The 17138-nt window shown below is 36.4% G+C and overlaps 1 protein-coding gene across 15 annotated transcripts in view; it reads right to left on the reverse strand.

Moving 5' to 3' along the window:
• LOC138701991 (nose resistant to fluoxetine protein 6-like) overlaps positions 1-17138 on the reverse strand; it is a 1327025-nt gene that overhangs the window by 184265 nt on the left and 1125622 nt on the right. Inside the window, exon 1 of one of the 15 annotated variants that reach the window (XM_069829447.1) lies at positions 10358-11121. The exons of 12 other annotated variants lie outside the window; for them this stretch is intronic. In XM_069829447.1, the coding sequence (XP_069685548.1) occupies positions 10358-10811 (454 nt within the window). In that variant the 5' untranslated portion in view covers positions 10812-11121. Of the gene's footprint in view, positions 1-10357; positions 11122-17138 lie in introns of those variants that run through there. 2 more of the 15 variants (XM_069829437.1, XM_069829559.1) reach the window with 2 other exon arrangements.

The raw sequence follows: 17138 nt of genomic DNA on the forward strand, positions 1-17138 counted from the left end.
TTGTTCAATAAGAAATAGTCTTTCTTCTATGCTATAAACGCTATTAGTAAGCACATTCCTAGGGATGGTTTCAATGACATCCGATATAAGGTTATTCAAAAGTAAGTTCTCATTTTGAAATGATAATAAGTTTGTCAAATTTTTACACTCCACAAAAATAAAAACACCAATTTGTTCGTAAAGACAAGGGATTTTATTAAAACACGAAAAAATTAAACATGACCACCACCGTGTTGTTCAATAAGATATAGTTTTTCTTCTATGCTAAAAACGGCATTAGTAAGCACATTCCTAGGGATGTTTTCAATGGCATCCGATATTATTTCAGTTCCTCAAGTGTAGTAGGTGTACTAAGAAATACCTTTTCTTTTAGATAACCTCATAACCAGTAGTCAGCTGGATTTATGTCTGGTGATCTAGAAGGCCAACTATTCGGAAAATGCCTACTAATTACACGATAGATAGTATGGGATGAAGATACATGCAAACAAGACGAAGACCATGGTCGTCGGAAGAAAAATAAACTAAACGCGCCAATTATAAATGAGGCAGTAGAGCAAGTGAACGCCTTCAAATACTTGGGATGCACTATAAGCAGTAACATATGCTGCAGCCAGGAAGTTAGGAGGAGGATAGCAATGGCGAAGGAAGCTTTTAATAGGAAAGGAGCATTTTCTGCGGACCTCTGGAAAAATAACTAAAGAAGAGACTAGTAAAGTGCTTTGTGTGGAGTGTGTTATTGTATGGGGCAGAAACATGGACATTATGACGAAGTGAAGAGAAACGAATACAAGTACTTAAAATGCCGATATGGAGAAGAATGGAGCGTGTAACGTGGACAAACAGAATAAGAAATAAAGCTGTATTGGAAACAGTGGGTGAAGAAAGAATGATACTGAAACTGATCAGAAAGAGAAAAAGGAATTGGTTGGGTCACTGGCTGAGAAGAAGCTGCCAACTGAAGGATCCATTGGAAGGAATGGTGAACGGGAGAAGAGTTCGGGGCAGAAGAAGATATCAAATGATAGACGACATTAAGATATGAGCCGTTCAGAGCAGAAGTGGTGTAAGTCAAAAATAGGTAATGAGGGTTCAAGTAAACATTCTGTAAAATACAGCGCAAAGTAGCAATTAATATTCAATTTATTTAAACTATTAGTAGTCAGTGGATAGCAAGAAGGCCATATTAATTGCTACTTTGCGCTGTATTTTACAGATTTTTTACTTTAAACCTCATTATCCAATTTTGACTTACATCACTTTTGCTCTGAACGGCTCATTTGTGGATCATATGCGGAGACTAAGACGAAAGCAGAAAATAGGAAAGATTGGAGAATGCTGGGTTTTCAGTGAAAGATCTGCCCATGTGCAGAACACGTATGTATGTATGTATGTATGTATGTATGTATGTATGTTTACAGATAAGAGGACAAGAAGAATTTCGGATCAGGTTGTATTTATTAAGTGAATCCTCTAGATTCAAAATCCTCTAAAGACCATTTTGTTCACAATTGATTTATGCCCATATATTGCTTACAAAGAATTAATTTGAATGATTTACATAGTTTGAATTTAAGAGGTCACTAAATTTAAAGCAAAAGGTTTGTTGAAAGTTACTGTTAGGTTGAAAATTCCCTCTATTTGCCACCAATTACTATTAAAATTCTTCAGTTTGTGAAAGTGGATATAGAGGATTTTGAATCTATAGGATTCAAGTGAAGTAAACGGATAACAGAGACTCGTAAATATTATATAAAATCAATGTACTTATCACACAGCATAAAATACGATACAGTATCCTTCCCGCTAGGAAGACACGGTCGTGCATTATAACATGCATAGGGTCGGTTGTTTGTTCGTTGCCAAGATTTTCTGTACAGTTTCGGGTGAAAGCCGATGCATTGCCTAACTCAGATTATGGGAGTGTCTTGGTGTAAGATCAAGTAGAAAAATCCGGACGTGGGACTTGAGCAAATTCCCTTCAAGTTCAGTACTACTTTACTTAAATGCTTTAAGGCGCAGAAACATTGACATTGGGAATGTGTGTGTTTAAGTAGAAGATGGCTGGGGATTTGTAGAATCCCTGTAAATGCGTGGAACGCTTAGTGGGCGATGTTTGTGTGATTTAAAATATTCGTAGATCATCGCTTGACGAAAATCATCTTAGCATAATTATAAAACAAGGAACTTGAGTTTTCAATAATATCGTAACGAGCACAAGAAAATAAATGTAGCATTAGCTGCTCAAGCCAGTATAGGTTTCCTACAAGCAAAACTCAGCTCGGATTCCTCGGGACGCGCATGCTATACCCCTCTTACTCCCCTGCAGTAGGCGTGAGAGCATGCTGGGAACGGGAGCATACGTCATCTGCGCGAGACACTCACGCCCGCTGGTTTCTGCGCACTGAGTTTTCCTTGTTGAATGCCTATAGTAATATCTTGAATGTAATTCATATGATGATAATTAAATTTCACTTGTTTTTACAATAACGATACGTTGAGAGCATAGGCAGAGTTATGGGGGGCATGGTGGCACTGACCCCCCCAACTTGCCGCAACTCTTTTTTCTTTTTCTTTTAACGTTAGAAAATAGTGAATTCAAAAGATCTTTTTTTGCTTTTTGTTTATAATTAAGAGTCCACACCTTTGGAGTAACGGTCAGCGCGTCTGCCCGCGAAACCAGGTGGCCCGGGTTCGATTCCCGGTCGTGGCAAGTTACCTAGTTGAGGTTTTTCCGGGATTTTCCCTCAACCCAATACGAGCAAATGCTGGGTAACTTTCGGTGCTGGACCCCGGACTCATTTCACCGGCATTATCACCTTCATTTCATTCAGACGCTAAATAACCTAGATGTTGATACAGCGTCGTAAAATAACCCGCTAAAATTAAAAATTTATGATTAAGTTTCTGTACTTAAATTGACGAATTAATGTCTTCAGATCATGTCTCTTGATTATAATATTTATTTTAAATTTCTGAAAGTTTAAGAATTTCTATACCTTATTTGAGGAATGTAAATATTGCAATGTTTCTTTTGTAACAACCTGTACTCATGTGTTAGAAGTCTGCAGGTGTTCAGACCGCCACTTGGAGAAATGTGAATAACACACTGCACAACAATGCAGAAAAAAGAAAAGTGATCCCGGTAAACTTAAAGAAGTGACTAAATAAAATAAATTTGAGTTTACATTTCATATTATATCTTCAGGAAGGTCTTCATATAAAAAAAGTTTGTTAGCACTGTTACGTAATTTTATTGATGTATGCATGTGCTTGTGTACGAGAGACAAAAAGAGTGAGATTGTTTTAAGTTATGCCCTATTATAATTTGCAGTAGATCTACAGTTCAAGCCCTATACAATTGGGGCCGAAACATCGCCTATATAGATGTAACTCTGTAAGAAACATGCCCCCGAAAATACCTTCATTAAATGATCATATTCCGATATACTGTACCACGGTTAAGCTATAACGGGGGGAGGAGGTAAATGATGCCTCCCATAACCCCGTTATGTGGGGATTCTATGGTTTTTGCTTTGCCCGCCACCCTCTCCGAAGGAAACGGTTCTCTCTCCGCCTATGGTTGAGAGTTGCATGGGCCTGCTAAGAGCAATGACATGTTTCAGGTTGTATTCACGATAGACGTAGAGCATTTCAGAAATGGTATAGGACATTTTTATCAAGTGGGTGTTCACTTAAACGTTCCACGTCAAAATATTTTGTTACATCTCGGAACATTAAAATAGTATAACAGTCTAGTATATACAGTCAAGAAGCTTTAGTTGATGAGGTTGCTAGAAACAATAGACTGCGCAGGTACTATTTCACATTGTCTTTAATGAGGCGATACTAGCGATCCTAGTGGTTAGCAACTATCTATGGATGCATATTTATTACATAATGAGCTTCGTGACTGTATATACTAGACTGTGGTATAACTATGTAGACAGAGGATATAGATTAAATAGGTTATTAGACGAATGAATGCATGGATGAATGGGTAGACAGATACATAGACAGACAGGTAAAATAAACCAATCTTAGCATTCGCTTAAGTGTCGCAAGAATTTAGTTAACTTTCCGGTCTTGGACATCGAACCCGGACTTATGGTTCACAATACTAGAACGCTATCGTTTGATAATATCGAAGATTAGAATGAAATAAAATTTAATTTGCAGGAGAAGTGAGGAAGTGATTGTGTTCAGATTCTTGCTGGTTGCAATTCGTCACGGAGTAGGCTTGCAGTTGTCTATAAATGGAAATGCAATTATCGTTCGTTATTTGATGGGTATCAGTCTGACAACCTTTACATACTTGATTCCAAACAGCTGGTGTAGTTGACTTTCTTCTCCTCGAAAAGTATTAAAACTGTTCTACTTGAGTGGGCAGTAAATTTGAATATGCGATGACGCTTCCGTCCGTAATAGAATTACGACTTAACACGCACTCAAGAAGCAGCATTTTTATAGACTGACTAGTACATTAGAATGGTTGCTTTTTGTCCAGTCTCAGGTCTTTCCATGAAGTTTAAGTTTTAAATATTGATGATACACGTACTATATGATAGGCCAACGTTCTATTACAAACTTTATGTAAAATTATGCCATGAGTACATTTATATCATATATGAAATCACGTTTACAACACCACGAAAATCACATCTAAACCCTCATTACCCCGAAAATAATAACTATCACTACGCAGCCACCATAACGATCGCTACAACGAACACCACCATAACTATCGCTACCACGAACACCAAAATCCTCGCTATCATGAACACCACCATAACTATCACCACCATAACCATCCTTCCACAAATACTACCATAAACACACTATCACGAACACCACCATAACCATCGCTACTACGAACACCGTCATAACTATCATTGTCACGAATACCACCATAACCATCGCTACCACAAACACCTCCATAACTATCGCTATCATGAACAGTACCATAACCTTCGCTACCACGAACATCACAATAACTATCATCACTATCACGAACAGTACCATAACCATCGCTACATGAACACCACCATAACTATCGCTATCATGAACAGTACCATAACCTTCGCTACCACGAACAGTACCATAACCATCGCTACACGAACACCACCATAACTATCGGTATCACGAACAGTACCATAGCCATCGCTACCACAAACACCACCATAACTATCACTATCACGAATACAACCATATTTTTGCTACCATGAACACCACCATAACTATCGCTATCACGAACAGTACCATAACCATCGCTACCACAAACACCACCACAACTATCACTATCACGAATACAACCATATTTTTGCTACCATGAACACCACCATAACTATCGCTATCACGAACAGTACTATAGCCATCGCTACCACAAAGACCACCACAACTATCACTATCACGAATACAACCATATTTTTTGCTACCATGAACACCACCATAACTATTGCTATCACGAACAGTACCATAGCCATCGCTACCACAAACACCACCACAACTATCACTATCACGAATACAACCATATTTTTGCTACCATGAACACCACCATAACTATCGCTATCACGAACAGTACCACAGCCATCGCTACCACAAACACCACAACAACTATCACTATCACGAATACAACCATATTTTTGCTACCATGAACACCACCATAACTATCGCTATCACGAACAGTACCATAGCCATCACTACCACAAACACCACCACAACTATCACTATCACAAATACAACCATATTTTTGCTACCATGAACACCACCATAACTATCGCTATCACGAACAGTACCATAGCCATCACTACCACAAACACCACCACAACTATCACTATCACAAATACAACCATATTTTTGCTACCATGAACACCACCATAACTATCGCTATCACGAATAGTACCATAGCCATCGCTATCACGAACACCACCATAACCATCGCTATCACGACCAACACCATAACCATAGCTATCACGACCAACACCATAACCACAGTTATCACGACCACAATAAACATCGCCACCGTGAACACCACCATAACTATCGCTATCAAGAACACCACTATAATCATTACTATTATAACCACCATATTAGTACGTGGCACTTACGGCCCTTGAAATTTCTTGGTTATGACCAGTAAATGAACCCAACACTACATGGGCACACGATGGTAATGCAGTGACATGGGTTCTGCAAGATGCCGAACGTGCCCAGGGAGTAAATTCCGGAACTACGCGGTTTTCAGACTATGGCACTTGATCTTCATGAATAAATTTATTATAGGTCTCTCTCTCTCTCACTCAATTTTTGAAGATTTTTTTTTATTTTTTACCAGTAATTTTCTTTCTCGACATGAAATTCCATATGTTCATAGCCTCCTGGTTGAGTGTAAGAGAAGGTCTTACGGCCTTAACTCTGCCAGGTTAAATAAAGTCATTATTTTATTATTATTATTATTATTATTATTATTATTATTATTATTATTATTATTATTATTATTATTATATTTCGAACATAATCTGTTCCCTGTTTCTTCTTCCGTTGCTTTCTCCTCTATCTGGACATAAAGTAATGCTAATATTTAGTTCTTTTCTTGGTCTATACACTGCAAGGCAACATGAACTAACGCGACGTGGGGTCCGTACAACACAGCACGTCCACATACAACACAGAACAGCACATTAGCAGGGAACAAACATCTATGATCTAAGCAGGATTTAAACCTACAACCGTGGTTTCCATGTAGATAAATTGTTTTTAATTTTCTATTACTAGAAGCAGAGTTGATTTACTGTGCAGATAAATCGCAGTTATTTCGAACTGCAAGAACCATTAACTTTTATAGCGACTCTGGTAATCAGTTACATGTACAAACTCTATCAGAGATTATTTTCATCACGATAAAAGCAATCGGAATGTGATACTAACCATCACATTGTCGCGGTCAAAATAGGAAAGGGTCTACTACCTTCCTGCGCTCTAAATACCTTTCAGATCGTTACTATAACCCAAGTGCCAGCCATATATCGGCTTCTCACTATATGAACTAGGAGAGTTCAGTGAATACAGCTGAAAGAATAAATATTGGTCAGCAACTGAGAAAGGAATCGAGAGAAGTCAAGATTCTGCAAGAAGAGGAAAGTACGAAATAACATTAGCGACACCGAATAGAGGTACGTCAGTGGGAAGAAGTAAGGGACGGAAAAGTTATAACTTAAGAGGTTGGTGCATGAGTGACAAAACATAAGAAAGTGATAAAGTGAAAATAGTGATGGTAACAGAAAAGACGGTAAGGCAAGGAAATAATAGTGAAAAAGCATGAGAAAGATAGAGTAATAACCAGAGAGTGATGATAAGTAAGTAGCGATCCAAATACAGAGTGTTAAAAAAAAGTATCCAATATTTTAGGAGGTGATAGTATGCATCAAAACAAGAAAATAATGTCTAATAAACATGGATCCTACGACACATACTTTCTGAGATCTGAACACTTGTTCATAGGAGGTGCTCAATGAGACATCCATTCATGGCAATGCATTTTTCTACTCTACAATATAGCAGACTACTAGATAATCATACCGCAGTTGACACCCCTGGCATGGAATACTGATACGTCGCAAGGAAAACTAAAAACAAGTCTGGTTGCGGATATGAGCGGGGTTCAGCAGAGATGGTGTTGTGAATTTTGGTAATCAGCATGTGTGGGCTGATGAAAATCCCCATGCAGTTGAAGAAACAAGGCATCAGCACCGATTCTCAATCAACGTATGGGCAGGCGTTCTTGGCGATAGATTAATAGGGCCATACGTGCTACCACAGAGATTAACTGGGGACCGTTATCAGGACTTTCTTACCAACGTATTAAAATAAATTTCAAAGAGTGTGGTGATTCCTTACGCAGAAGGGCAGAGGAATGCATTGCCATGAATGCATATCACATTGAGCACCTCCTATGAACAAGTGTTCAGACCTCAGAAAGTATGTGTTGTAGGACCGGTATTTATTAGGCCTAGACATTATTTTCTTGTTTTGATGCATACTAGCACCTCTTAAAACATTGGATACTTTTTTAACACTCTGTATAATAAAGAAAGTGGGAGTAGAAATGTAATGAAAGTGTATAAACTATTTCGTCTGAAAATATACAGATCAGATTAGTTGGAATAAGTGATCAGTGAACGTTAGCGATTCAAGTGAATAATATAGGACAACTACGGAAGAGTTCAACTTAACGTAAACAATGTTGGGAACAATTAATAAGGAATTGAGGGAAGTGATTGTTCAGTTAAATGAGATTAGAAGAAAGTGAAACGGAGGGAGTAAGTAGAAAAAGAAGGGAGATGAAACGGAAGTGAGAGAAGTGGTAGGAAAGTGATCAAGGTAATTTATATGTAATAGCTGGATGATAAAAAAAAGTAAGCAGAATATGTATCCAAGGGAGTGATGGCACTGTATGCAGAAATGTGAAGGGCCATCACGACCGATGTAAGCTGGTGGAATAAATACATCATATCATATATGAACTAGAGTTCGATTCCCGGAAGGTCCTGTAAGATGTGATGCAAATATTGTGGTGGTTTCTTGTGGGTATTATGTTTTCCGTCAGATTCGTTACATTTTTCTTACATAGTCTTTAAATTCTCACTATATTTTTAATGGGTGAAATAAATAATAAAATTATAAATACTGCAATAATTGTATCATAACTTCACCACCACCACCACCACCACCACCATCACCACCACCACTATCACTATCACAATTATGTACCTTTTAATCAGTTAGTTCTCCGGCAAGTTCAGTTATCAATTCTGTGGGAAACTTGAATCAAAACTAGACCTTTACTAGTAACAACACCTTTTCTGATATATGGCAGACAAGCAGTGCTGTAGTTGGAAACAAATTTTAGAGGGTACTGTTGAAATCTCCTTGGTCAGACTATACTCTGTATCGACTCTTACTGCACTTCTTTTCAAAAATTACTTCGTCATGCATCCGCCTCTGCAGACCTTCCAGATCGCAGCCACAATTGTATATAAGGCAAGAAATTAAACGCTGACATTGGTGGCCCAACACTTTTTAGGATCAAAAGCCTAGGAACTCTTTTACTGGAAGAATATTCCTTTCTTAGTGCAGATGTCGTTCATTATAGTAATGCTCATTCACATTATTTAGTTGAAATTGGAATAGGATCTATAATATGTAACTGGACTCAAGATTCATAAACGCACGAATAATAACAATATTTCCCTCCGCTAGCAAACTGCTAGCGATACGCCTGAGCGAGTTTTAAAATTAGCGAATCAGTGCATCAGAATTCTTGAGGCGCCACATCATAAAATTAGTGTTATGCGAAGGCATCTACTCAAGTTTTGAAATTAGCGAATCAGTGTAGCAGAATTCTTGAGGCGCCACATCATAAAATTAGAGTTATGCGAAGGCATCTACGCAAGTTTTGAAATTAGTGAATCAGTGCAGCAGAATTCTTGAGGCTTCATGTCATAAAGTTAGTGTTAATTACTACACCGCGGCGTTATGCAAGCTTGAAACTAACAAATCACAACTACTTATGTACCAGACCATGCTTTTCGATAAAACAACGAATGGACAAGCATTTAAGCAAAGGATATTACTCTTAACTGTTCCATTGTTCATGAATTAACTATTAATTTGAAAGTGAAAGTCAAACTTTGTTATATTAATCTACTATTATGTTTTTAGGCCGTGTATTTACTCTGAAACGGTTAGACATTTTATATATCTTTTGCATTGATTATTCCTCAAACATCTCATTAATCTTTAACAGGAGCCATTCTTTCATTAAGGTGCATTCTTCTACATAATTCATGTGAATTGTAACTGTGACCACTATTTTATATTAGGCATATAACTTTACTATTGTTTATTGGTTATAAAATATGTATTTTGATGCCAACTATAACCCTAATATACCTCAGGGTGAAATAGGGCTTATTAAATTGATAAAAAAAGCAAAGGATATGAGATGCCAGCCCCTATATTTATGTCAGATATCAAAATCAAAATGTTTTTTAAATAGCTAACATCCTCCATTTCAAAGTATATTAAAGACTATTTAAACATAGTTAATATATTTTCGAGTCTATATTTTTTCCGGTACGGTAACAGCGAGTTTTTATTTTAGACGGTACGGCGTACCGGCTCAACTACAGCACTGCAGACAAGGCGTAAGGTCATAACTGTAAGACAATACGTTAAGTATTACAAGACATGTGCACCCAGTCAATGTGAGAGATAAAATATAATATCCACTTCATTGCAACTTTATAGCCTACCAGATCAAAATGATAAAAATTCCGAGGCTCAACATTCTACTTACCCCCAGTATCACTTCTTTTCAAGGTTTCCGTAGCTGGTTGTCCAATTTCTTCTCCTTGTTCTGCAATTCTTTCGTTAAGAACTTCATGAGAGATATTTGCAATCATTTTCCAGTTAAAATCGTCCCTAATTTCTTCATCGGAACTGGCAAGTCTTCCATTAGATTGACCGTTGTCCAAGAGTTCAATCCCGATGAGTGACGTATTCAGAGTTCCCTTCAAATTCAACGTCACGCCGTCAGTGCCTCCACCGTCCTTGTGAATGCCGGCTATGAACGGGGTATCACTGTGATTTGTAGATCCGTTCACATATATTTTCCACCACGTGTGCGATCTAACCGGAATAAAAGTGTAGTAAAATTTAGACGAAGAAATTTCTTGTCCATCAGGTACACACGGCACAAATAGAGATGACAACAGTATGTAAGTCAGGGACCTGAATGTATTGGAATGCATTGTTATATAGTCTGTTCTTGTACAGATATACCTCGACAAAGATATATTTTATTTTTTAGCACATTTCTAACGTTCCAAATGTTAAAACTTGGAATAAAAATGTCAAGTGTAATCTTTCTTACTGGTGTCTGATATTAGAACAGAACCGAAAATATATTCCGCACTGCACGGTCATTGTTATTTAGTACTAGGCCTAGATCTGAATCCCATCGGATATGCGTGGAGGTGATCCGGGGGTAGCACGCGCACCGAACCGTAGGTCACGCCTCAAGAGTGAACTGAAGAGAGTTTCGTGAACAACTGAGCAGAACGAGGTGCTTCGCCCGCGATATTGTACAACTGGCTTCTGCAGCAGAAGGGGAAAGTGAAGAGGAAGGGGCGTGTGCCACCATTCACACAGTGTCCCACCGCTTCGAAAGCTATTGCAATGAATGCCTTATCGAAGACAATCACCATGTTCTGTGGGGATGTTACGGATATCAAAGTTTCCCGAAGAAGTGGGGGGGGGGGGGGGAAACGGTCCTCGTAAGATAGTTATTCAACGTAAAACTTTCAACTTAAAATTACTGATTGTATATTACTTAATATTCATCTCTTAAAATTAACTTTACAGAAAAAAATGTTGATTAAGTAAAACAAGAAGAGAGTCAAAAAAAGACAAAAGAAAGAAAGAACGAAAGAATAATAGAACATAACATAAAGAAGAACATCGCAAAAGATATAAAGAAGAATAAGATAAAAGAAAAGGGGAATGTAGAAGGAAATAGCTAACAGAAAAGAAGGAAAGAAATGAGGAAGAGAATAATTTATTGAAAAGAAAAGAGAATGAAAGCAGAAGGAAAACAAGGATTAGAATAAGGAAAACGAAAACAAGGATTAGACTAAGAAAAACGAAAACAAGGATTAGAATAAGGAAAACGAAAACAAGGATTAGAATAAGAAAACCGAAAACTAGGATTAGACTAAGAAAAACGAAAATAAGGATTAGAATAAGAAAAACGAAAACTATATTAGACTAAGAAAAACGAAAATAAGGATTGAATAAGAAAAACGAAAACTAGGATTAGACTAAGAAAAACGAAAACAAGGATTAGAATAAGAAAAACGAAAACAAGGATTAGAATAAGGAAAACGAAAACAAGGATTAGAATAACGAAAACGAAAGCAAGGACTAGAATAAGAAAAACGAAAACTAGGATTAGACTAAAAAAACGAAAATAAGGATTAGAATAAGAAAAACGAAAACTAGGATTAGACTAAGAAAAACGAAAATAAGGATTAGACTAAGAAAAATTGAAACAAGGATTAGAATAAGAAAAACAAAAACAAGGATTAGAATAAGGAAAACGAAAACAAGGATTAGACTATGAAAAACGAAAACAAGGATTAGACTAAGAAAAACGAAAACAAGGATTAGAATAAGGAAAACGAAAACAAGGATTAGAATAAGAAAAACGAAAACTAGGATTAGAATAAGAAAAATTAAAACAAGGATTAGAATAAGAAACACGAAAACAAGGATTAGAATAAGGAAAACGAAAATAAGGATTAGACTAAGAAAAACGAAAACAAGGATTAGAATAAGAAAAACTAAAACAAAGACTAGAATAAGAAAAACGAAAACAAGGATTAGAATAAGAAAAATGAAAATAAGGATTAGAAAAATAAAAGCGAAAACAAAGAAACAAGGAAACTACAATATGATATAAACAAAATGGGAAAAAGATAAAAAAAAATTTGAAGACAAATTAATGAGAAGAAAAACAAAGTATGATTGAAATGATGGTAAAAAGACAAAAGAACAAAAAGAAACCAAAATTAGAAAAAGATATAAAGAGAAAAAAGTAGAATTTTAAAGAAATAGAAAGACAAGAAAAGGTCAAAAAAGGGATAATTTAGATCCTATTAAATAATGAATAAAGAAAAAAGAAAGAAAGTAGAAAGTAAGAATTATAGACAGAAAGAAATAAAAATAGAAAGGTAAAAGTACATAAATAAATAAATAAATAAATAAATAAATAAAGAGAATGAATTAATTACTTACGAAATAATTTAAAAAAAATCAATAAGAAGAATGAAATAGAAGTAGAAAGAAAAGAAAATAAGAGAAAAGAAAAACAAGAAAAATACAAAAAAAAAACAAGAAATCAATTCAGAAAAGAGAAGGATCAATGAAAGGGAAAGAAAGAAGTTAAGTAAAGAAGCATGGATATTAAGGGCACACAAAGAAGACAGCAACAATATTTGAATAAGATAGCGGCGAACATCTCAAAAGCCTGCAGGAAGTAGTCATATTCAAATACGCCAGAAATTACGAAAGAGCGAGTGTTATTGTCAACGCCTACAACACAGACAAATCCGATATTACTGCCAAATAAATTTTAACAAGTCACAGAGGTCGAAGCCCGCAACACGTAGATACGAGGCGCGCCGAGAAGTTGGGCAATCAACTGATTCCCGCTGACAATTCTATATTTTAATCACAGGCTACGTTGTTGCACAAGATCGTATTATTGGATCTCGAGTAGGAAGATCGTGTAGTTCACTAGGGTCGCATGATTTGGTGTTCTTATGTTTGTTCGTGCAGCCATGGTTTGGTCCACTTAAGAGGTTGACTTTCTTTCCAAACAACATGTTTATGTATCCTACTTAACCGTTTATAGTTTACACTATAGTACTCAGCATATAATAGCAATGGTTGAACTTTGGGACTCTTCTGGGTAGAAATAATAGATTTTCGAATTTGCTATTGGAGAGAAGCTCTGAACCTCACATCTTAAGTTGAAAAGCTCTAAACCTCACATATTAAGTTAAAATGCTGGTGGACTATACTAGTTTTTTTAGAACTACGAAGTGAATCGAAATAAACATTGACATTCAAGGGTTCTGATTGGTTGCGTGCTTTGTACAGTCGGCGTCACCGTTTTTGACGTCTGAAATAAGTAATGGGAACGTTAAGTGCTAGTGTTTTACATTTGCCGCAGTCAGTCTGACAACTGTGTTTGACAAATGGCTGATGTGATGTGTATAGGAAGTGGTACCATTCTCAGCTGCACTAGCAACATGTTCACAAACTGGGTGCTATATATCTAGGACACACGCCAAAAACGCATACCGCATTTCTCCTTCCGCAGAAATAGTTTCCTTGAATACAAGTTATAATTAAAAAAACTGCCAAAATAAGTTGCATTTCAAAATACGGAAGACAATACAAAATATTTATTTTACTGAAAGCAATTCAAAATAAAATGTAATTTAATTATTCTATCATTTACTTAACAAGGCGCATGCGCAAAAATTCCCATTTTTATGCAGTATGACCACATGTCGACAGTTACAGTTCCAAGCGAACTCCAAAATGGGTAATAACGCGCCAGTTACGCCTCGTGTTGTAGACCATAGGAAAGGCAAACCTTTAAACAGTGGAGAGAAACCTATTGTTTTAAATGTGTTTAATAAGTTGTGAGAAAAAAATCCCAACTCTCTTATAGACGATATTGTGATATTGACTTCAGAATTTACAGGTGCATCTGTGACGAGTATGTACAGTGCCGGAAAGGAAAAAGAGGTGAGAAGAATTATGTTTACACTCCAGGTAAGAAAAGGAAACGTGTGAGGAAGTTTTTAGATCTGACGTGTGATGGATTAGTGAGTCCTGCTGTCCGCCGTAAAGTCCACTCATTTTATTCAAATAATGAACTACCGATCTTCAAAAAGGTGTTGACATCAATAAACAATGATTTACCTAATTTGAAGCAAACATCAATGTATAATCTCGTTAAGGAAATAGGTTTCATATTTGTACGAGGAAATCGTAAAACTGATTGTTGACAGGAATTATATTGTTTTGTAGCATAGGCGTTATCTCGTAATATAAGAGAACCAAAGCAAAAAGTGCATAATATATATTACTTGGATGAGACGTGGGTCAATGAACATCATACAACTTCTAGAGCTTGGTGTGACTAGGCTGATCAGATTTTTTATGGTCCAACAGGGGACATCGGCAATTTCAAGAAAAACCACAAACACTTATCTAGTCACTATCCGTTGAAATATTGCACAAAATACAATATGTAACAGTAGATACAATGATAGTACTTTGCACACTAAATTTTTAGAGTATCTTAACTTTTTGAATTAAATAAATAAACACATGTAACTCCTACACATAATTATGGCCACTAAGAATTCAGTTTCAGTACTGACCCATGCATCAAAATCTTTCACATAATATTGTACGCACTGAACACACACATTTTACAAGTACTGGTCTGAAGAATATATCTTTTTAAGAATCTGTTCATTACCATATAGCTTCACACTAAGTTCTTCACATGAGAAATGAAAGTTTGTTTTCACTTGCAACATAGCTGTTTCAGTTTTCATTTTTGACTTTTCTTCAGTCCAGATTGATTTCATTGTGAAGAAAAGTCTTTCAACTGACGAATTACTGACTGAAAGACACATGATTAATGACACTATTTTGAGAAAATTTTCAAATGGAATAGATTTTTTTTTTAATGTTGAAAAACATCACACCAATTTTCACCTGTTGGTTTGTCACAAAACTTCTCATTTTTTGAACTACTTAAAAATGGACGCTGCAGCAGTTCTGAAGCTTCCGCGCAAGTGAATGAAGACAAAAGATGTTAGGTTATTCTTAAAGAGTGCAGAATATCTAATACTGTGCTAGCTGGTTATTCTGTCTCACAATGAGAACAGTTCAGAAATGTGCATGAATCGCAGCAGTTCCATCACGATACTTAAATATTTACGTGTAAAATGTTATTGAAACAAAATCAAAACTTCTGGGGACAAAATTAATTTTCGGGGACATTTGCTCCCCAGGGACAGCAATTCAAAACCGGCGACTGTCCCCGGAAATCGAGGACGTCTGGTCAGCCTAGGTGTGACACTTCAATAAAATTTAAAAACAAACTTTTTTGTCGGGGCTAAGCACAGGACTTAAACACACACATGGAAAGGGCAGACGAATATTGGTGGTGATTTTTTTAATAAAAAAAGATGAGGGTTACCATGAGGACATGACAGGCGATGTTTTTAGGATCTGATTTGAGAAAATTCTCCCAAAATTAGAACCTCACAGTTTCATTGTTATGGATAATGTCCCCCTACCACAGCGTTCAATCAGAGCGAGATCCAAATAAATCGTGGAGAAAAAATGATATCATAGCGTGGCTACGAAATAAAGATATTAATTGTGATGAGAGTTTTGTTAAAGTGGAATTAATTGAACTCGTATAGTCGTTAAAAAGTACATGCGAAAAATGCGTCGTGGACTGTATGACAGAAAGAGCGGGACATTATATTGTTCGATTGCTTCCTTACCATTGTTGCATTGTTGCCTCTATCCCATTGAATACGTCTGGAATCGAGTGAAGGGTTATGTTACAAGACACAACACAACATTCAAACTGGCCGACGACGTCTGAAAACTTGTTTATACAGCGTTTAGGGAAGTAGTAACGGTTGTGAGTTGGCGCGATTGTACGTAATAACAGAGGAAAATAATATGTGGGAAGTAGAAGGCATGATCGACAGTGCAGTGGAACCGTTTGTGATTAATAATGGAGGCGAATGTGACACGTCAGCTGACTTAGATACAGCATCAGCTGATTCAGAAATTGAGGGAGTGGAGCGTCTTCCAGATTCTGATTAATCAAGTAAGTTAAGTAATTTCTATAGCACTTTTCAGGATATAATAATAATAATAATAATAATAATAATAATAATAATAATAATAATAATAATAATAACAATAATAATAATAATAATAATAATAATAATAATAATAATAATAATAACGCGGAAATAGCTTATAATTGTGCCAATGTCAATTTTATGTATGGCAAGATTCGTTTGAATTCTGCCAAAACAAATACATGTGCGCGGCGTAGTGATACATTACTTCGCAATTATAATGGAAACGGTATAGAGCAGTGTTTCTCAATGACATCACTGTACTTCAGTGAGGCCCCTGGCCTAATAACCATAAAGGGTATTTTGTTTAATCCATTCTAAACCATCTACTTTGAAGTTGAGACAACAATGTAACTTGAGAGACATTGTGCGTATGTGTGTATGCATGCATGAGCGTGTGTGTGTGTGTGTGTGTGTGTGTGTGTATGTATGTATGTATGTATGTATGTATTTTTGGTATGTATTTTTGGTAGGTTATTTTACGACGCTTTGTCAACATCTCAGGTTATTTAGCCCCTGAATGAGATGAAGGTGATATTGTCGGTGAAATGAGTCCGGGGTCCAGCACCGAAAGTTACCCAGCATTTGATTATATTGGGTTGA

Source organism: Periplaneta americana, chromosome 1 (assembly GCF_040183065.1).
Source record: "Periplaneta americana isolate PAMFEO1 chromosome 1, P.americana_PAMFEO1_priV1, whole genome shotgun sequence".
NCBI lineage: Eukaryota > Metazoa > Arthropoda > Insecta > Blattodea > Blattidae > Periplaneta > Periplaneta americana.